The sequence below is a fragment of the Canis aureus genome, chromosome 6, assembly GCF_053574225.1.
Source record: "Canis aureus isolate CA01 chromosome 6, VMU_Caureus_v.1.0, whole genome shotgun sequence".
Lineage (NCBI taxonomy): Eukaryota > Metazoa > Chordata > Mammalia > Carnivora > Canidae > Canis > Canis aureus.
This window is the reverse complement of record NC_135616.1, coordinates 60,725,321-60,748,384: the sequence shown is the minus strand read 5'-3', so window position 1 is coordinate 60,748,384 and position 23,064 is coordinate 60,725,321. Positions and strand designations below refer to the sequence as shown.

The 23,064-nt window shown below is 43.3% G+C and overlaps 1 protein-coding gene across 2 annotated transcripts; it reads left to right on the top strand.

Moving 5' to 3' along the window:
* The first annotated feature begins 3,013 nt into the window (after nt 1-3,013).
* On the top strand, nt 3,014-21,999 carry NPHS2 (NPHS2 stomatin family member, podocin). Of its 2 annotated transcripts, XM_077901875.1 has the most exons (8): nt 3,017-3,310; nt 6,736-6,839; nt 10,385-10,457; nt 12,051-12,133; nt 15,455-15,658; nt 18,130-18,185; nt 19,864-19,942; nt 21,049-21,999. In XM_077901875.1, the coding sequence occupies exons 1-8, from the start codon at nt 3,052-3,054 to the stop codon at nt 21,325-21,327; spliced, it is 1,137 nt and encodes a 378-aa protein (XP_077758001.1). In that variant the 5' UTR covers nt 3,017-3,051; the 3' UTR covers nt 21,328-21,999. The 2 variants fall into 2 exon arrangements, with proteins under 2 accessions (XP_077758002.1, XP_077758001.1); XM_077901876.1 differs by lacking the exon at nt 15,455-15,658 and having other exon boundaries at nt 3,014-3,310.
* The last annotated feature ends 1,065 nt before the right edge of the window (nt 22,000-23,064 follow it).

The window sequence follows — 23,064 nt, the reverse complement described above, 5'->3', positions numbered from 1 at the left end:
ATTTCTCATTAAATAATTCGTGTAAGTCAATATTCCTTCCTTTTACCCATATGGATATAAAATTTCAAAACACTAAATAGGAATAATTATAATTTAGGGACACCTGGGTGGCTCAATGGTTGAGCATCTGCCTTTGGCTCAGGTCATGATCCCGGAGTCCTGGGATCGAGTCCTGCATCAGGCCCCCTGTGGGGAGCCTGCTTCTCCCTTTACCTATGTCTCTGCCTCTCTTCATCTGTGTCTCTCATGAATAAATACATAAAATACTTTTTTAAAGAAGGAATAATTATAATCTAGAAGGCCTTGACACCATCCATGACCTTTTGTCTTGGAAACAAACTCCAAAGGCAGCAACTGTAATTGGTCCTCCCTACCTAGTAACCCCCTCACGGATGCCAGTCTCATAACAAATCCGAACAAGGAGTAAAGCAATAAGAGCACAAAAATGTGCACAGATACTTTCAACAAAGGGATGACCAATGCTTTCAATTAAAAAGGAATCTAAAAAGAAAACAGCAACATCATTTTAAGTACAGCCAGAGCGACTCATTCTGCTACTTCAGCACTCCCCAACCCCTCCACCTTTCAGAGATGCTGGGTTGACTTTTTTCCCATGGAATGTGATGCTCTTTCTCAGATATTGTCATCACCATCCGTAATGCCACCAGCCTTGTATTATAACCAGGGGCTTATATTACTGTTATGTGTGGATATAGAAAATGAAGTACAGGTTATGTAATTTACCCATGATCCTACGGCAAAGGAGATTGAGTTAACAAGCACCCAGCGTGTGCTCTAATGCCAAGTAGAGCATCAGTTTTTCTCCTACAAGAAATCCTTCTGTTGTATTAAGCAGATAGAGTGCAGTTCTGAGATTATCATTTGGCCAGATAGCCTTCCAATTCTTTGAGCAAAAACTGGGGTGCAAGTTTAACAGACTCAAAGGTGGAGAAAAAGTAAAAACTCTACAATTGATTCCATACTTTTCTGAACAGGGAAATCTTTACAGGATGATAAACTGTATTTAATTGCAACTGTTAATTTGAGTGAATATTATTAAGTAACTGTGAAACTTTTCCCTCTATGGGCCAAATGCAGCTTCTGAATTTTTCTCAATATCCTGCTCTAGGCAGGAGCTATTAACTGAGGCAGGCACTCAAAGGAAACATTTGCCTCCCTTACCTAACCCATGCAATAATGAGGTTTAGAGAGTAAAATACGAATCTATTTAAATTATTCTATTACCAATCTTGTAATTATTTTGTTCCCAGTGGCCTAACTTGGAATATATGGAAGAAAGTAGTGGAATGGTTTTCCAGAGCCATTTGAGTTACTTCGGGTTCCCTTTCTTTAATAGGGTTTTTGGAAGAAAACTTGTGTGAACTCAGTAAATACTGAAAAATAAAAATAAAGGAACCTAATTTCTAATATCATGATCTGAGCTATTGGAGTAGAATCATAAATCTTGAGTTTGAAGGGTTATTCATTCAGTGAGAAACAAGTGATTGGATAGAGAGTAAAAGAGAAATCTATTCAATGTTTAAAGTTCCTCAGAAACAAGTGGGGCAGCTCCCCCAGTTTGCTGCTTGATGGAGGTGGCCAATGAACCTTGACAAAGTGGAAGTCCTGCCTTTATCAAGGAGGCCAGGGAACAGAGCCTCACCAAGGGCAAAAGCATTCCTTTCCTAAAAACAAAAGTTAAACCAGATCTGTTCTCTTCTATGATTCTTAAAGAAGCATTACATCAATAGGCTTAAGCATTAGTAAACACAGTAATACTTTTTAAAGATTTTTTGTATTTATACATGAGAGACACAGAGAGAGAAAGAGAGAGAGAGAGAGAGGCAGAGACACAGGCAGAGGGAGAAGCAGGCTCCCTGTGGGGAGCCAGATGCAAGACTCCATGCCAGGACTCCGGGGATCAAGCCGTGAATCAAAGGCAGACACTGAACCAGTGAGCCATCCAGGTGCCCCCACAATAATAACTTAATAAAAATAAAGAAATGTAAGAGAGAGAGAGAGAGAAGCAGCCTAAAAGAGTTTTCCTATCCCCCACCTTTGAAATGTAAATCCTCCCAGGAGTAGTCTGTCAACACCCACACCGCTTGCAAAGCATGGTCAGAAAGAGTAAGGCCAGGATGTAAACTAAATGAGGTGGGGGAGTGGGGGCACCTGGGTGGCCCGGTGTCATGGTCTCAGGGTTCTGGGAGCCAGCCCTCCATCAGGTTCTCTGCTCGCCGGGAGTCTGCTTCTCCCTCTCCCTCTGTGACCTCTGTCGCTCTTGCTCTCTCTCAAATAAATAAAATCTTAATAAAAAATAAATAATAAAATAAAATAAAATAAAATAAAATAAAATAAAATAAAATAAAATAAAATAAAATAAAATAAAATAAACGAGGGGAAGGGGGAAAGGCGCCCTCGGGAAGCCTCCAGAGGGGTAAAAGGGCGCTTGGGGAGAAGTCTCTAATGTTAAATGAAGGACACCCTAATTCGTGGGCCCATTCTGTCCAGCGCAACAGGAGGACCACGTCCTCTCATTCCTAGGACGCCCACAAGTCGCGCGCAGAGACCCCCAGCTCTTCGGGGATCTGCGGGCCTCCGGGTGGGTCAGGCAACTGGACGTGCTTTTTTATTATTATTAAATTTTATTAGAGACAGAGAGACACAGGGAGAGAGAGAGAGAGAGAGAGAGAGAGAGAGAGAGAGAGACCCAGGCAGAGGGAGCAGCAGGCTCCGTGCAGCGAGCCCGCCGCGGGACTCGACCCCGCGGCTCCAGGATCAGGCCCCGGCCGCAGGCGGCGCTAACCCGCCGGCCCCGGGCTGCCCGGAACGTGCTTTACAGCCCCGCCGCCGCTGTGCAAACCCCTGCTCCAACACCGCGAGGCGCACGAGCGCGCCGGCTTCGCCCGCACCCGGGGCGGGGGCCGAGCCTGCAGCTGGTCCGGGGCCCGCGGCCCCGCCTCCGGTGAGCAGAGTCCCGCCCGCCCCCGGTCATTACCGCCGCGGCTCCCGCCCGGCCACTCCGCCCGCACCGCGCTCCGGCCCGCGGGGATGGAGCGGGCGGCTCGCAGCTCCTCCCGAGAGGCCCGCGGGAGAGGCGGCGGGTCCCCCCGCCGGGAGAGCAAGAGCGCGAGGGCCGAGAGGGGCGGCGGAGGCCGTGGGCGCCGGGATGCGGGGCGCGAGCGCGCGGGGAGCCGGGGGGAGCCGCCCGCGCCCGCAGCCACCGTGGTGGACGTGGACGAGGTCCGGGGCTCGGGCGAGGAGGGCACCGAGGTGGTGGCGCTGCAGGAGGGCGAGCGGCCCGAGGACGGTACGGCGGGGATGCGGGCCGGGGGCCGGGGGGCGGGGGGGCTTTCCACGTGGTGCCCCGGGGGCGTCGGATCGCGGGGACCGAGAGCCACCGAGAGCCACCGAGGCCGGAGCGGCCTGCTGCACCCGCTCACCTCGCAGGAAATGAAAGGCCTGAACTCAGACCCACCGCCCTCCCGCCCAGGGGTGGGCCCCGAAGAACATGGGAAGGAACGCAGACACCCCACTAAACACCGTCGGTCTCACACCAGCCACGGACGGGAAGCGACAGGAGAGTGGGCCAGGTTGGGGACCACGAACGCTGCGAGGGAGGCCCGCAGCGGCTTTCTGTGGCCAAGGAAGAGTACATGGGCACCTAATTTAAGTAAAGACATTTATGAACTGGTGGCTCTGGGCAACTATCCATATCCTCACCCCTTAGACTTACCTAGGTATTTTAAATTTTCTTTGGGGTGATCATGTGGCAGCAGAGCCAAGGGGAGAACAGTCAAACCTGAACTTAAATCTCACCTATCGGGCTCCCGGTGCATGGAGCCTGCCTCTCTCTCTCTCTCTCTCTCTCTCTCTCTCTCTCTCTCTCTGTGTGTGTGTGTGTGTGTGTGAGTGATTATCATAAATTAAAAAAATAATTAAATCTCACCTAGCTAGCCTTAACCGACCATGCCCCGGGGCAGATGACCACAAAAGAGACGTGCACGTGCCATCCAAAGCACTTTGCACAAAGCTTGGAGCAGAGGATAGACCCAATTCGAACAGAATCCTTGCAAACTGAAATAGAGGAAGGTTAGATCAAAGGAGGGAATCATGGGGAAAGATGTCTTTCTGGCTTCTGTGGGTAAAGCAACTCTTGACAACAAATTTATCCACTTCCAATCCTTTTTATAATGAATAGAAGAAAAAAAATCATTACACTTTAAAGTGTAAAGGAAAGTCAATAAGGAAGAGTGTGTGATATTGCTTTCTGCTGACTGTGAAATTTGAACATCATTTCCTGGTTACCAGCAATGCCATATATGCTGGAACACCGAAGCTATGATCGGACAAAGATTCCTGCAGTTGGGGTGCAGTTCCACGGACCATGGTAATGCTGTTTTGCCCAACTGATGTCCTTTCATCAGTCAGAAACTTCCAGTCATTAAAGGTTTGTTAGATTCAAGGCTACAGTATCGCTGAGCTGGAGAGAGGTCTTGTAAGTATTGTGCTTCAGACCACATCCCAGGGGTGAGCGAGGAAGGGAGCCCACACGAACGGAGTTTTTACTATGTGCCAGGCACGTGTTAGGTGTTTTACTGAGTATTTTCATTCCCGAATCACTGAGGAGGAAACATGCTGAGAAATTAAGTAAGCTGTGAAGTGACGAGAGCCCGAGACCCCAGCAGTAGATGAGAAGTCCCACTGAGGATGAGGTGGCCTGGCTGAGCCCTTGTCTGGGAGGCTTCTGTGGCTTCCAGGGGACAGGGGAGCAAGAGGAGCAACCTCCCCTCCTCCTTCTCACCTAACACCATGCTCCCACAGCCAGGCTCCTTAAGACTTGGGACAAGTGAAAGGAGCTCCACCTTACCAGGATGGTCATAGCTAAAGCTCTTCCTGCCTGAACATTTAATATTCCACTATTCACTTAAACCAAACAAATTGAATATTCAAGGAACTCCTTCCAAGAGAAAATAATATTTTGTGAGTAAAGCTGTAAGTTAGCTTTGGGGTATAGACATTAGTTTTTCATTCACATCCTTAACTACGGTATGGAGCCATTGTGAGGCCATTTTTCCCTTGTGAAATACTATTTTGTCTGCATGTGTATTAATTTATTTTTACTTGCCGTGGTTACCACTGGCAAGTGAAATATGTTTGTAAACTAATTAAACATGGCAATAGCACCCTTATCGTCCTTAAGGAAGAATATTGTAAAATCTAACGTGACACTGATAGAGTAGTGTTTCCCAAAATAGATTGCATGAGAAATAAATTTTCTGGAATATGAATTTCCTTAGAGAAAACATTGCCTGGTCAAATGTTTGGGAAATTCCAGGTTAAACAAAGCTAAGAATGCTTCTTTACTGCAGGGATTCCCCTAGCTTCTATATGCAGATACACACTGGGGAGCTCTAGAAGTAGGACACAGTGCCCAGTATTCCCTAAACTTGTTTTCCCAGGGCACTCTTGCTTTGTGGAGCACCCTGTGGGGCTAGTGTTCCGTGGCACACACTTAGGGAACTACCATACTGCAGCACTGAGCGCTAATGTTGGTTTTGGGCTGATGCAGCTTGTGTAGCAAGTGATCAGTTTGGTGATGACCTTTCCAATTATTTTCCAGGCACGGAAATCAAATATTCAAACCTACCAACTAGTTTCCCTCTTTTTTTCCCATCCCTTAAAAATAGGCTTTTCACCATCATAATCTTTAGTCAACTTCTAGTCCTCTACAATGTTTTTAAACTCACAAATAGTGTCCTTTTGGCCAGTTTCCCAGTACCTGGAGATTACAATTCTTGAGGTTTCCATAACTATTACATTTTAATAATTTTCTCTATCCACTTCTCCTTCATTCTTACAATTCAACAAATATTTATCGAGCACCTGTATTTTGTCAGGCACTGTTCTAGGCCTCGGGGATGCAACATAAGTAACCCAAGAGGTTTGTGTTCTTGAGATGAACTTTCCCTGAAACATTTTCACTTATCACTCAAGCAACCTGGATGTTCTGCAGTCTGGTTCCTCATTACTTTTATTTACGGACACTACTCCACTAATATTATCCCATAGAAATGATTTTTCAAAGACTCTCTGGAGAACCACACCCTAATCCAAAGAAGAGACTCTAAATAGTGGAATTTCAGACATTTGGGGCAGGAAGTAGATGGGGAAGTCATTTCAGGGAAGATGAGCCTCTGCACACATGTGGTTTGAATCACTTCAAATTCAACACCTGATACATGATAAGCACACTTCACTGATTTTTATGTATAGACATCACTTCATATTTATATCAACGCTATGAAAAATACCTCATGAGAGAGCTGCGCGATAGTTATTATGAGATAGTTAGCATCCCCATTGTAGATGAGACAGGTTTGAAGAGGTCATGTGCTTTGCCTAAGGTCATTTTTTTGACAGAAAATGGTGGAGTCAGAACTCGAACCCAGACCTTCTGCCCAGAGTCCGTGCTTATTACAGGTTCCCCACTACTGCCTTTCCAGAAGCCTGTTCTACCTTCCACAGGCCCACAGAATCCCTCACAGACAATGTCCCATCATGTGAACTGACCACTGATATCCAACTCACTCTGAATTTCCAGCAAAGTCTGCATACTGCTCTGACCCTGCTATCAAGAACTAGACCAAGAAGTCCTGGTCAGTAAATATGGTGAATATGTTCCAATACAATTAATTATATGTATTATTCTTTTATTTATTTATTTATTTTCAGGTACCAAGTCTTCAGGTTTAGGGGCCTGTGAGTGGCTTCTTGTCCTCACATCCCTGCTCTTCATCATTGTGACCTTCCCTGTTTCCATTTGGTTCTGCATAAAGGTAAGATTCCAGGACAACCCAATAAGGAATGTCCTGGAGCCTCTCACTGACCTCAGGTCCAGTCTTCTGTGTTTGGTACCGGCTGTCTGTTCTGCATGGAATGGCCTCGCCCCCACTCATCTGCCAGGAGAGCTCTTACTCCTTTCTGACCTTGCACACACATAACTCTGAAGCCTTCCTTGACTCCCCCAGACTATCATTTCCTTCCTTGTGTTCTTGTGTGTCTCTGCTTTCACATCCATTCTAGCACTTACCGTGTGTGTATACTATTTGCCAACACCTGCGTCTCCCATTAGACTGACGGCCCTCAGCTCAGGGCCTCTGTCTCGGTCATCTGCATTCTGCACCACAGAGATCAGTCCAGAACAGATGATGCTGTCCACTCTGGCCCTTCCGGAAACATCTCTGGCAGCTTCTATACCATGAATGATGAACCGCCCATGGGTGGTTACCCACACGTGTCCTTGAAGCAAACGAAGACCATGTCTGTTCAGGAAGCACATGCCAAGCGGAATTAGAAATGCAAGGGATTTATTGGGAGGCATGGCCTGTGAGCGATTAAGCAGAGAGAGAATAACAGGCAGAGAAACCCTTCAGAGTGATGCAGCTCTGACACCTGTGTTATCAGAAGTGAAGGTAGGATTGAACGGAAAGAGCCTCAGACTGTGGGGTAGCTCCACAGCAGCACCGTCCAGCCTGAAAGGGAACTCCAGAGCAGAATCCACTTAAAGAGGATTTTTTGTGATGGCAGAAATGGCCAGGCCCAAGTACCCCTGCCATTGTTATCATTGGCTGGAGCTGCCACGGAAGAGCATGTGCTTGGCTGGAACCCTATAGTTGCTGCTGGAGCCATCGATGATTGTGCTCTTCATGCAGGCCCCTCTCTTCCTCCTCCTGCCTTCCCTTCCCTCTCCTCCCCCTCCTCATTCTTCAGGAAACGGTGTTGAATTTTATCCAGCACCTTTTCTGCATCCATTGAGATGATTTGCCCTTTATTCTATTGAGATGACGTGTTATATTCATTCAACCTTGGATGTTAAACCAACTGTGTATTCCTAGTATAAATCCCACTTGGTTGGTAGGGTCTCTAATCCTCTTTATAGGTTACCAGATTCAGGCTGCTGGTAATTTGTTGAGGGGTTTACATCTATATTCATAAAAGAGATTGATCAGTGTTTTCTCATGATGTCTCTCTCTTGTTTTGGTATCAGGATAATACTGGCGTCACAGAAGGAGTTGGGGAGATTTCTGTTTTGGGGGAGAATTTATGAAGAACTGGCATTACTTCCTTGTTAAATGTTTGGCACAATTCACCAGTGAAACCATCTGGTTTCTGGTCCTGAACTTTTCTCTATGGGAAGTTTCAAAACTACTAATTTAGTCTTTACTTTTGGGTCTTTTCAGTTTGTTTGTTTGTTTTCTGAAGTCAGTTTTGGTAGTTGCATCTATACTAAGAGTTGCCCATTTTACCTAAGTTATATCTAATTTGAGGCATATAGTTGTTTATAGTATTTTCTTTATAATCTTTTTTTTTTTTTTTTTTTTCTGTAAGGACAGTAGTGATGTTCCTGCCATTGCTTTTTCATTCCTGATTTTGGAAATTTGAGTCTTCTTTTTTTTTTTTTTTTCTTGGTCCATTTAGCTAAACATTTGTCAATTTTGTTGATCTCTTCAAAGAACCAACTTTTGGTTTATTTTCTCTATTGTTTTTCTGTTTTCTATTGCATTTATTTCCACTCTAATCTTCCTTATTTTCTTCTTTCTGCTTGTTTTGTTTAGTTTGCTCTTCTATTTCCAGAGTCTTAAGATAGACCCAGTTTTATTTGAGATATTTCTTCTTTTTTTATCATAGACATCTATAGCTATAAATTTTCCTCTGAGCACTGCTTTAGTTGCATCCCATATGTTTTGGTGTCTGTCTTTGTTTTCATTCAGATCAAAATATTTTCTAATTTCTCTTTTGATTTCTTCTATGATCCATTGGTCATTTTAGAGTGTGTTGTTCAGTTTATATATATTTGTGAATTCCCCAAATTTCCTTTTTAATTATTTCGAATTTCATTCTATTCTAATCAGATAATATACTTTATGTAATTTCAATAGTTTTAAATTTATTGAGGTTTGTTTTATGGCTAGCATTTGATCTATCCTAGAGATGTTTTATATGTCCTTGAGAAGAAAGTGTATTTTGGTGATGTTGTTTGTGTATAGTGTTGTTCAAGTCTTATTTCCTTGTTGGCTAGTTGTTCTCTCCATGACTGAAAGTGGAATATTAAATTCTCCAACTATTACTGTTGCTTGAATTGTCTATTTATCCTTTCAGTTCTTTTGGTTTTTGCTTCTTGTATTTTAGATCTCTATTTTTAGGTACATATATGTTCATCATTGTTATACTTTCCTAATGCATTGACCCTTTTATTGTTATACTGTCCCTCTTTACCACCAGCACATTTTTGCGTGTTTTTTTTTAAATTCCACTTTGTCTGGGGCACTGGGTGGCTTAGTCAGTTAAGCAGCTGACTTTTGATTTTGGCTCAGGTCACCATCTCAGGATCTTGGGACCAAGCCCCACATCAGGCTCTGCACTCAGCAGGGAGCCTGCCTGAAGATTCTCTCTCTCCCTCTCCCTCTGCCTCTCCACCTGTGTTCTCTCTCTCTCTCTTTCTCTCAAATAATTAAATAAATCATTAGGGGGGAAAAAAGATGGCAAACCCTAGAAGTCAATCAAGTAGAGGATACTAAAGCAGAATGATGTGCAACATTTGAGCAAGATATCAAAGGAGTCAGGCTCCTCTGCATCTCTAGGAAGATTTTGTTGCTTCCAATAAAAGCAAAAAAGAAATAAGTAATGCCAGAGAACCAAGAAATTGGAGGTGCCTGGGCCTATTCTAGAAACCAAATCTAGGCATTCATTATCATTCATTGTTTTTTTTTTTTTTTAAAGATTTTTATTTATTTATTCATGAGAAACACACAAAGAGAGGCAGAGACATAGACAGAGGGAAAAGCAGGCTCCCTGTAAGGAGCCCGATGTGGGCCTCAATCCCAGACCCCGGGATCATGCCCGGAGCTGAAGGCAGACACTCAACTGCTGAGCCACCCAGGTGTCCCAGAAATTGCAGTTTGAAACAAATATTACAAAAGGTATTAAAATATACTCTTTCTACTAAATAGTTAATATGTGATACATATAAAATCTAATAATTCCAAAGTCACAGCAAAATACGAGATTACACATGCTGTGATTTTCTTGATTTAGATATGTGGACATAGTAGAAGCATTATGTTTTAGGTAATCATGACTCTTTAATCGAAATTCTGTTCATGAGCTTAAAAATGAGGATGGCCAATATGTTTTCACTGATTTCTGATGTTCTGCACTTACTAAGTGTAGATTTTGGAAATCCAAATATTAATATACATTTTTTCTTGGTTCTTGAAACTAAAGTTTTCTGGTATCTAGGATCATTCTTATGTGTCACGGCCTTTTGAAGACTTTATTTTTCTTTCTTGGAGTGTTTCAAAAGTATAATTTTTTCCTTTAGGTTGTACGGGAGTATGAGAGAGTAATAATATTTCGACTGGGACATCTGCTTCCCGGAAGAGCTAAAGGCCCTGGTATGAAACATGCTTTTACCCCCCAATAGACTTGCCAATTTCTTCAATCCATGCGTATTTGTAATATGGACCTCAGATTATATGAAGTATAATTCATATCTGATTTACAATATCTGCATTTTCTAATCTGTTACTTGTAATACAACTTATGAAAGATTCTTCAGAGAGCATTATTCCGAGGTCACAGTGGCCAAGAGAGAGGATGGGTGCAGAGAGTCAAATGCCTCGGCCAGGCTGGCTGGAGTAGAAAGTAGGCTTAGGACCCATGGCTGGGCACTAGTTTGAGCAGAATATGTTTTGGTTAGAGTGCTATGAATTCTCAGAGCAAAGCTGGCTAGTTCAGAATCCAGAGGGTCAGACCGAACCATGGGAGATTGGCAAAGTCCAGCACCCAAGTGACAAATTGGCCTTTGGTTCATGGAATTTAGAAAACATATACTGCTGTAAACACATACTGTGTTTTAAATACAGTATAACTGCCAGGGATATGAAGATGGATAAATGAGACATGGTTTCTGATCTGTAGGACCATGTAGTCAAGTGGAGTTGATGTCCAGAGGTACAAGCACAGATGGAAGTATGGGTAGTCTATAAAGTTTAGTAGTGGGGTTGGGGATCCAAGCTAACCAGAAAGGCATGGGAAGGATCAAAGTCCCACCATGCACACTATTGGAAAGGTCCAAGTTCCAAGCCAGGTCTACAGAAACAAATAGAGAATGGAGACTAGACTAGAAGATGCAAATCTGAGTTTGACAATCAGAACAAGCAGATGGGTCCATACAAAAGTAGAAGCAGACTGTGTAGTCTAGGACAGGGAGCATCTGGTTCTGGTTCTAGTTTTTAGCATCCTCCTTTTTTGGGCCTAGAAAGGGCTAGTTGCTGGGCTGCTCCTCAGAAAGGTCCCGGGCACTGTGAGGTACTGCCAGTTCCGGTAAGGCTTTGGCTCTTGTAGGAGCCCACACTGTCCAGTGGCTCTCAGCAAACCTCAATAAATCAATCCAAAAATATTTATTGCACGTTGACCCTATATGTTACATTAGGTGCATGAGGCTGGTAGCATGATATTGCTATTGTGATACCTCTGGGGCTCACATTTTAAGAAGTACCACATAGAAGTTGCTGGCTCTAAAGTTTGTCATGGTTGGTACATACACAGATTCAAAAATAATTTTACAAAGTACCTGAAAGTCAAGCACTAAAACTAACAATAATGCATAAGACATTCTTGTTAGAGAATTAAATCTAGTGAAGAAAACAGGCATATCACTCAAGATTTGGAGTGGCCAGCACCATGACAAGGTGACCATGTAGCCCATTTTGCTGGGGTTAATCCCTGTCTACACTTTTGTCCTGGAGTAAGTTGTAACAATGTTCTCCTTTCACTCTCAGAAGTATCCTAGATTAAACAAAAAGTATATGGTTACTTTGGCAACTGCAAACATGCTAGGGGTAGAAGTGGGATTGCCCAGTATGTCTGTGTGTAGTTGGAAGCTAAGGAAAGCAATGAAATATGTGCCCTGACCCTGAAGAGGTGAACCCCAAGCAATCTCCATGCTAACCATTCACCTGTCATTTCTCTACCCCCTCTTCTAGGCCTTTTTTTCTTTTTTCCCTGCCTTGATACCTACCACAAGGTTGACCTTCGTCTCCAAACTTTGGAGATACCCTTTCATGAGGTAAGCCAAATGATGGGCTTTGCTTTTTTTCTATATTTCATATGGCTGAGCTACCAATTCTGGTCCAAGGCAAAATGACTATTTAAGCTCAAAAGCAGGAAAGGAAAATAGAAATATGGACTGTCTCAAAATTAAAAACTCCTGTGTATCAAAGGACATGATCAAAAGAGTGAACGGGTAACCTATGGAATGGAGGAAAATATTTGCAAATAATATACCTGATAAGGGGTTAATACCCAGAATATACAAAGAAACCTTACAACTCAACAAGAAAGCAAACAACTCCCTTAAATATTGGCAAAGGATTTTGTGATGGTTAATTTTATGTGTCAGCTTGCCTAAGCTATGGTACGCAGATATTTGATCAGACACATCTGAATGTTGCTGTGAAGGTATTTTTTAGGTAAGATTAATACTTAAATCAGTAGACTTTGAGTAGATTATGTTCCATAATGTGGGTGGGCCTTATCCAATGAGTTGAGGGCCTTAAGAAAAAGACTAACCTCTCTTTGAGAAGAGGGAATTCTATCAGCAGACTGCTCTCAGACTCGAGCTACAACATCAACTCTTTCTTGCGTCTTCAGCTTGTTGACATTCCCTGAAGGTTTTGGACTTGTTGATTTCTACAATTATATGAGCCAATTTAAAATTTCTCTCTCTCTCTCTCTCCACACACACACCCACACCCACACACACATGCACACCCACATCCTAAAGATTTTATTTCTCTGGAGAGTCCTAATAGACTTGAATAGACTTTTCTCCAAAGAATATATGCAAATGGCCAACAAACACATGAACAGATGCTCAACATCACTAATTAGTAGAGAAAGGTAAATCAAAACCACAATGAGATACCACTTCACACCTGTTAGGATGGCTACTATAAAAAAAAATAAACCACACCAACAAAATAACAAGGGTTGGCAGAGATGTCGAGAAATTGTGTTGTGCAATATTGGTGGGAATGTAAAATGGTACAGCTGCTATGGGTAACAGCGCAGCAGTTCCTCAAAAAATCAAAATTGGAATTACCATTGGCTCCAGCAATTTCACTTCAGGGTATATGCCCCAGAGAATTGAAAGCAAGGTTTTGAAGAGATATTTGTATACCTATGTTCATGGCAGCAGTATTCACGGTAGCCAAAAAGTAAAAATAACCCAAGTGTCCATCGATGACTGAGTGGATAGAAAATGTGGTACATACAAGGGAATATTATTCAGCCCTAAAAAAGGAAGAACATTCTGACAAATGCTACTCAGGATGAACCTTGAAAACATCATGCTAAGTGAATTAAGCCATCGCGAAAAGACAAATACTCTATGATTCCACTTGGATGAGGTACCCAGAGTCATCTAATTCACGGAGACAGAAAGTGGAATGGTGGTTACAGACGTTGGGGGAAGAAGTGGAGAGCAGTTGTTTAATGGCTTTCAGTTCTGAAAGATGACAGTTCTGGAGACTGTACAACAATGTGACTGTATAACATACAGTGGATAACTACTGAATTGTACACTTAAAAATAGTTAAAAAGATAAATTTGATGTTAAGTGTATTTTGCCACAATTAAAAATTAAAAGTAGAGACAACATCTAGATTTTTGTATTAGTAATTTAAATGTATAAACCTTTCCTAAATTGTCTCCCACTTCCAGTTTGAAATTCTTTCTTATTCTTTCTTTTGGTAGATAGAAATTTTAAATAGAAATTATATATATATTTTAAAAGGCTTATTTTAGGTAACAAAATATATGAAGGGAAGAAATAAAAGTTTCCCCTCATCTTATTTTCTATAGACAGATGTTGATACTTTGGAATGTATCCTTTCAAATTTTTCTATGTATGTGGTTATATTTACAGACAGGTATACATATCATACTATTTCATAACATACCTTTTTTCACTCAATACTCTGTTGTGATCACATTTTCATGTATTAGCTATGTTTCTACTCCTTTGTTTTATTCTTTTCAAGATTTTATTTTTAAGTAATCTCTACACCCAACATGGGGCTTGAACTCACAACCGTGAGATCAAGAGTAGCACGCTCTTCCAACTGAGCCAGCCAGACACCCCTCTACCCCCTTTTTTTTTTTTTGATTTTTTTTTTTTTAAATTTCAGAGAGAGAGAGAACATGTGAGCAAGCATGAGCAAGGGGGGGGGGTGGCAAAGGGAGAAGCTGACTCCCTGCTGAGCAAGGAGCCTGACGTAGGGCTTGATCCTAGGACCTTGGGATCCATTACCTGAGCCAAAGACAGACGCTTAACCAAATGAGTCACCCAGGCTCCCCACTACCCGTTTGTTTTAAATGGACACATAGTATATCATTGTATGGTTATACCACAATACACAATTCCCTATTGTGAATATTAATTTATTTCTTATTTTTTATCATAATAAGCAACACTGTGAATGACATCCTTGCAGCTAAACCCTTAAAATAGGTCCTTGTGATAAGTGTCTAAAAATGGAAATGTTGAGACTAGGCAGCTTTTAGGTTCTTGATGTGTTAGCACCAGTCTGCCCTCTGGTGTACACTCAGAAAGCAACATATCAGAGTGCTTATTTCCCAGAAGATGCTTGTCCTTTAGCACTTTTTTTTTTTGGCATTGGGTTAAAAGGACCTGATATACAATTAACTGAATGTTTGCATCTAAGGAAATTCTTCCTGATATTTTTTTTTCCTAAAGATTTATTTATTTATTCATTCAGAGAGAGCGAGAGAGAGGCAGAGACACAGGCCGAGGGAGAAGCAGGCTCCATGCAGGGAGCCCGATGTGGGACTCGATTCTGGGTCTCCAGGATCACACCCTGGGCCGCAGGCGGCGCTAAACTGCTGCGCCACCAGGGCTGCCCCTATTCCTGATATTTTTACAAAACTACTTACAACAGGATTCCTTTCAATTGTGAGTTCTTTAGTGTATTTAATAAAAAAAAACTCCATAATCTTCAAAAACACATCTATTTCAAATAAAATGGTGGGCCCAAAACTCTTTTTCCCCCCTATAATATTACTGAGAAAATCACCCTTGAATACATTTATTTTTTTTTAAGATTTTTATTTATTTATTTGACAGAGACAGAAACAGAGTGAGCCCAAGTAGAGTGAGTGGCAGGCAGAGTAAGAGGGAAAAGCCTGCTCCCGTGGGAAGCCTGATGGCTCCCAGAACCCTGGAATCATGACCTGAGCCGAAGGTAGATGCTTAACCAACTGAGCCACCCAGGTGTTCCATCCCTTAAACACATTTAGCTTCACTATCCCCACCTGGGAAGGGAGTCCTAAAATAAGGCCTGTTATCCAAATTCTTTTTTCTACCTAGGTTGTGACCAAAGATATGTTTATCATGGAGATAGATGCCATCTGCTACTACCGAATGGAAAATGCCTCTCTTCTCCTAAGCAGTCTTGCTCATGTGTCCAAAGCCATCCAATTTCTTATGCAGACCACCATGAAGCGTCTCTTAGCACATCGATCCCTCACTGAAATTCTTCTAGAGAGGAAAAGCATTGCCCAAGATCTAAAGGTACTCAGATAAACTTATCAAATAGGTTGAAATACCTCCTCATATTTTATTCATTTCTTCTTCAGCCATTTATTGAAGCGCATGCCATGGAAACATCTGGCAGGCATTCACTGGTGAGGGTACCATCCTTCAAGGAGCTGGCAGCTGACTGAGAGGTTGTCAGGTTGACCGTGAGTCAATCTGGTAATGACTAGTCAGTCATTGCCACAGGTTTTGCCCTCAATCCTACCCCAGAGGCTCTAGACTCATTGGAAAGTGCCCACATGGCACAAAGCGGTGGGAGCAAGAGCTGGCGGGGAGGACGGGGCCAGACAGGACAGGTGGGGGTCAGACAGAGGTGAGAAGGAATGGCTCCCAGGAGCCTACAGTCTAGTTGGGGAAACAGTCCAAGCTACATGGTAAGTTCAAATAAGACTTTCAGCTAAAAAGAAAATGTCACAGACCCTTACATGATTATCTCCCAATCAGTCATTGAGATTTAATTCATGGGAAATTAGGAAAGGAATTGAGGAGGAAGTGCCTCATGGGCAGTGTCAGCCAGCCGGCAGGCAGCAACTTCAGTCACCTCACTCACGGCCACCATGGGCATCTTCCATTCTTCCCAAGGCAACTTGGCAAAGATACTGAGATGCAAGAACAAAGCTGGCTACCGGGCAGCTGGCTGGTCAAATGGCCATTACCACCAATGAGGGACCCTGTCGCGGAGGCCATAGGCACCCTGGCCCAGAATTGAGTTAGGAAGGTAGGAATGTTGTCTTAACAAAAGCAGGACCTCCAACAGAAGGGCTGGAGGATCAAAGGTATTGGTACTGGTTGTGCCTGATGGGGCCTGAGCAATCACTCATCTTAGAAGGTGAAGTACCTAAACATCTTTGACTGAGATTAGCAACTTGGTGGAAAAGGCAAGAATTCAGAAAACAAAAGAACCTAAAAAGACAAAAAAAAGTTAGAACAAGAGGGATACAGGCAGTTGCTGCTCTGGAATTTAAAAACCACTCCAGCGGGCTCCCCCTCAGCCACCTTAACCTCTCTTCTGTTCATCCCTCCCCTCTAAAGGATAAAGGACAAGCTGTGGACTCTGGACACACAAAATTGCCTTTGTTGCACTGAATTATAATTTATGTATGTACATATTTGTCTTTGTAAATTATGGACTCCGTAATGACAGGGATCATACTTTCTGCATCTCTTTGTTCTCAGCACCAGCACAAGGCTTGTCACACACCAGTCAGATAATGTTCTCTGGATGCCACCAGCAGGAAGGAAGCACCTCTAACTGAAAGCCATTTGGGAGAGACTAGACTCTGGTTCTCTAATAAGTGCATCTTAAAACAGATTTAACAAGTGCACCATCTGTATTGGTTTCCCATTGCTTCTGTAACAAATTACCACAAACTTGGTGACTTAAAATGGTAGCAATTGAATCTCATATAGTTTTGAAGGCCAGAAGTCGAAAAACAGTTTCAGTGGGCCAAAGTCAAGGTGTCAGTCAGCAGAACTGCTTCCTTCTGGAGGTTCCGAGAAGAGCATTCATTTCCTTGCCTTTCCCAGCTTCTAGTGGCCGTCTGTTTCCTGAGCTCATGGCCCCTTCCTCCATCACAGTGCATCCCTCCAAACTCTGCCCCCAGAATCACATCACCTTCTCCTCCTCTTCTGTAGTCACATCTCCCTCTATTCCCTCTTTTTTTTTTTTAATTTTTATTTATTTATGATAGTCACAGAGAGAGAGAGAGAGGCAGAGACACAGGCAGAGGGAGAAGCAGGCTCCATGCACTGAGAGCCCGACGTGGGACTCGATCCCGGGTCTCCAGGATCACGCCCTGGGCCAAAAGCAGGCGCCAAACCACTGTGCCACCCAGGGATCCCCCTCTATTCCCTCTTAAAAGGACACTTATGACTGCATTTGGGTCCCACTGGGAAGATCCTAGATCATCTCCCCATTTTTAAGATCCTTTCACTTAATTCCATCTGCAAGGTCTCTTCTGGGGTAACATTCACAGGTTCCAGAGATGAAGACATGGATGTCTGGGGAGCCATTATTCAGCCTACCATACCACCCTTAACTCCACAAGTATTTCTTGAGTGGCACTATGCAAAGTTAAGCAACTTTTTTTTTGAGAGAGAGAAAGAGCACACAAGCGAGGGGAGATATAGAGGGGGGAGAGAGAGAGAGAGAATCTTAAGCAGATTCTACAGTCAGCATGGAGCCCAACTTGGGGCTTGATCTCACAACCCTGAAATCATGACCTGAGCCGAAATTGAGAGTCAGATATTTGACCAGCTGAGCCACCCAGGTGCCCCAAAGTTAAGCAACTTTTTGCAAGGCACTGTAATGTTAAAACAAAACAGGAAAGGAATGCCTCTTCAGAGGAAATGTACTTTCTCAGTACAGAACAATGGCCATGAAGGCATAGGGGGGCCCTGCTCTTACCTGAAAGTTCTCCCTGACATCTCACCTCTTCTCTCCACAGGTTGCCTTGGATTCAGTGACCTGTATTTGGGGAATCAAAGTGGAGAGAACAGAAATGTGAGTAGGAAATTAAGCAAGAAGAACAATATGATAAAGGGAAATATTTTGGTTTTGTTTTAAAATAATTTTAAAAAGTATTTTTAAAGATTTTATTTATCCATGAGACAGAGAGTCAGAGACAGAGAGAGAGAGAGAGAGGGAGAGAGGCAGAGACACAGGCAAAAGGAGAAGCAGGCTCCATGCAGGGAGCCCGATATGGGACTGGATCCCAGGTCTCCAGGATCACACCCTGGGCGGAAGGCAGCACTAAACCGCTGAGCCACCTGGGCTGCCCTAAAAATTATTTTCAATGAGCTGAGTACTGTAGCCACATTGGCATAAATTTGAACAAAGAAAATTACCTAACACACATAGCCATAACACAGCCACTGTAATGTTTAGGCAGATTACTTTCAAAATTTTCTCTCCATGGATTAAAAAAAATTCTTCTGAGATGAAATTCACATAACATAAAAACTCATCATTATAAGCATTTTAAAGTACAACTGTTTTTATTATATTCATAGAGGAGTGTAACCATCACTACTAATTCCAGAACATTTTTATCACTCAAAATGACAGCCCACACCCATCAAGCAGGGACTCCTCGTTGCTCCCCTACCCCCTAGCCTGACAACACTAATCTCTCTGCACTAGGCTAGCCTGGGCATTTCATACAAATACAGTCAATATTATATGGCCTTTTGTGTTTGGCTTCTTTCATTGCACATGTTGTTTTCAAGGTTCATCCATGGTTAAACCTGAATCAACATCATTCCTTTTGATAGTCAAATAATATCCCAGTGTGTGGATACAACACACCTGGTTTACCTGCTCATTTGCTGATAGACATTTGGCTTGTTTCCACTTTAGGGCTACTCTGAATAATACCGTGGTGACCATCCAAGTGCAAGTTTTTGTATGAACATGTTTTTAAATATCCCTAGCAGTAGAATTACTGGCTCATATGGTAACTCTATGTTTAACTTCCCATGGAACTGCCAAATTGTTTTCTAGCTATGTCATTTTCATACTTATATACAGGATAAAAATACAATTTTGTATCTTCTACATAATACATTAAGTATTGCTCTTCCTTGGTCAGTTCTACTCTTTTCAAAATCAATTTCTTTATAAACGTCAATGACATCCCTTGTTCTTAATCGTATGGCTCTTCAAGGCTGTTTTTCATTGTTCAAATTTAATAGCTGGGATTTAGATTAAACCTTAAATGGGGATCCCTGGGTGGCCCAGCGTTTTGGTGCCTACCTTTGGCCCAGGGCGTGATCCTGGAGTCCCGGGATCGAGTCCCACATCAGGCTCCCAGCATGGAGCCTGCTTATCCCTCCTCCTGTATCTCTGCCTCTCTCTCTCTCTCTCTCTCTCATAAATAAATAAATAAATAAATAAATAAATAAATAAATAAATAAATAAATAAATCTTTTTAAAAAAGATTAAACCTTAAATGGGAAAAATCATAATAATCCATTAACAACAACAAAAAAATGTGTTCCTCTTGTACGGAGCAAACCAAAGCTCTACTGTGACATCAGTGATAATGATAAGTGTGCATTTGAGGCACTTACTCTTGAGCTGCCCTTCCCTGGCCACCATCTGCTCCGAGGTCTAGGGACAGCACACCCTGATAGATCAGGATTTGCTGTTCCTCCTGAAATAACAACTCTTTATTTTCCAGTAAGGATGTAAGGCTGCCGGCAGGGCTTCAGCACTCACTGGCTGTGGAAGCCGAAGCGCAGAGACAGGCCAAAGTGCGGGTGAGCCAGCGTCAGGCGGGCCCGCCTCCCACCCCCATGCTCCATGGCCTGCTGTAGCAGAGCATTGCCCCTCTGCTTCTCACCTCCCACTCACCCAGGAGCTCGGAAGAACCTGGCTTGTGCCCCCCTCCCCACTCTGTTAAAAGTTTTCTCTTAAAGTGTGTTCATAGCCACCCAACTAATGCCACATGGCCTTTGCTGGGACACCCTCTCTCCATAGCTACTGGGACTAGTGACCTCCTCCTCCTTCCTGGGTCTGGCCTTTACTCTCTCTCCCTCAAGGCATCTCTCCTCACCCTCCATCCCTCTGCTCTCGTGCTGGCATCTTTCCCAAGGTAACATCAGTCACCTATCTCCTCTGTGTTAGCAAGTTAATGACACCAGACCCGCATCCCTAGCTCTGTGCAGGCTGTGGGGAGCTGACCTGATGAGGCCTGGTTCCCTCAGGACCCAGAGAAGCTCGTGCCACTCAGCCCCTAGTCAGGCATGCCGGTGGGCCGCACAGATGTGGCTCCCCGCAGCTCCTGAGGATCGAGGTGGGGTGGGAGAGGTGTTGGGAAAAGGAATAGGAGGACTGGAAGGGAGACGTGTTTCTCTTCAAGAACAAGAAGCAAGTGAAGAAGAACCTGCTCACAGAAGAGCTCACTAACCCTGCTGTGTTGAGAGGAGGAAGGGGAAGAAAGTGGTCCTCTGGGCAGAGTTGCTTCTAGATCTGAGTTTAGTCTTCTTTGTCCACTTGAAGGTGGCAGTTGGGCTGTGAGCTTAGTGCTTTTTCCTCTGAAATGTTCACTCGTTCCTTTTGCCCTGGTTAGGCGTCTCCTCACTTCAGGCTTCCACGTCCTCGCCTAGAATGCTGGCCAACTTTTTCTCAATATGGCAAAACCCTACTAATCTTTCAAGGCCCGGCAGACATAATCAGTAACTCCCCTGACATGTCACTGTGCTTGTCAGGGCCCTTGACGAATTCCGCCCTAAGTCACAACGAACAGTGAAATCCACCTCCCCCAGATCAAGGCCCCTGAGAAAGAAGGCAGCCGCTCGGTGCTGAACAGCCGGGACAAGCAAGAGGAAAAGTCACTTCACCTGTCTTCCCGTCTGCTCTCCAGGTGATCGCTGCGGAAGGGGAGAAGGCCGCGTCCGAGGCCCTGAGAAGGGCGGCCGAGATTCTGGCAGCCACCCCGGCCGCGGTCCAGCTGCGGTACCTGCACACCCTCCAGTCCCTGTCCACAGACAGACCTTCCACGGTGGTTTTGCCTTTGCCGTTTGACCTGCTGAATTTCCTGTCCTCTCCTGGCAATAGAACCCAAGGAAGCCTCCCCTTTCCCAGTCCTGCCAAACCTGTTGAGCCACCAAATCCTAAAACGAAAGACTCTCCCATGCTCTAGGAGGAGCCCGGGGTAATGTGATGGGGGGTGGGGGGCTGCCAGGGAACAGCCCCATCTCTGAGGGAGGCTGTCCCCACTTCCTGCACTTCCTTTGGTTGCCACATGGAATGCCCTGGAAAGGTAGTCATAGCCCAGCCAGCTATGGGAGGAGGCAGTGGGATGATGTAATGACAGAGGAGCCATATAACAAGTTTAGGTGGACCATTTTAATCAGAGTAATATGGGAAGAGCGTTAGCCAACGTTCTACTTTGGAAAGAATTTTGTGTCTCTATATGGCTAAATTTTGACTTTCAAAGATATAGTTCAAATGTCTTTTTTTTTTTTTTTTTTTTTTTTTTTTTTACTGTACACCCTCTGGCCCCTTTGGCAAGGTCTTTCCTGCTCCTGTGGCCCTTTCTACATGTCCCTTTTACTGTGTTCATCACACTTCACTGTCATCCTGTAGTTAAGATGCTTACTCCTCTCCAGCTGTACTATGAACTCTTGGTCACTTGCCCCACCACCACCACCTCCACCACTCAACCTTGTGTGTCCCACCCTATGGTCTCCACATCTAACCCACATATTGGCACCACAGAGACACTTAAATGTTCCTGAGCGGATGAAAGAAAATAAGATGTACTTGGGCTGAATATAAAAATTCACATCTAATTAAAAGAATTTAAAAGGGATTCTTTTTATGGAGACTCCTTTTTAAAATGGAGAAATAAAAGGACAAAAACATTTACCTGATACATGTTGCCTAAAATCTGAAGGAGCATCACTGGAAACATGGGGCTGATATATTCTCAGTACAGCATTAACCAGCTTGCTTATTTCTCAAACAGTGGTGACATTATGTGATCTATAAGTGCCCTGGAGTATTCTTTTCCAGTACAGATATTCTTTAATATAAATATATTGTCTTACTTTCCATTAACTTTTCTTACACAATTAGAAATATGTATCTACAGAAAAAAAAAATTAGCCAAGTAAATAAGAAAGCCTCTTGAGGTATATAGCAAATCCTCTATATAGACTTAAAAAATCAATATTATAAAATCTTACTAACATTATAAAAATATTACTAACATCATGTATATTACTAAAATGCTTCTTATAAAGGGAATTTCCATATTGCCAGTACAGAAAGAAATGGTGGCAACTATTTGGTGGTTGCTCTGTCCTACAAACTGCCTTTTTACTCTTTATGTTATTCAAAGATATTATATTGGAGATGTGTTCCTGCTATCCCTAAATGAGAACTTTAAGCATTTTCTATAAACACACCTGTAAAGGGTTTTTGTTTATGAATGTTAGTCTATAAATCACTATGGAGCATTATTTCAGAGAGAAAATGTATTCTGAGCTCCTAGGAATGGAGCTGGAAACTTTTATAGCATTTTGTCTGTTAGGGACAGGCTGGTTGCCCACTCTGTTTAAGTAACAGAAACAAGGCCCAGATCAAGGATGCTTAACCTTTCCTGTTCCCTCTGGATTACTTCCACATTACTGCCCTCTCTGCCAATCCTCCTGTTCTCCAACAACAAAAGACCAAAAACTCTCTAGCAGTACGTGATAATATAGCAGTATATAATGATGCCATCCTAGGGCCATGTCTGTCATATGTCTCTAAGCCTCTTCCTCACCTCCATCCAAAGCTGAGGAAACCACACATTCTAGCCCAAGCCTGCAAACCCTAGGGTGTTAGCCAAGCAGTGCATCTTCCCAAGATTTTTTTTTTTTTTTTTAATATT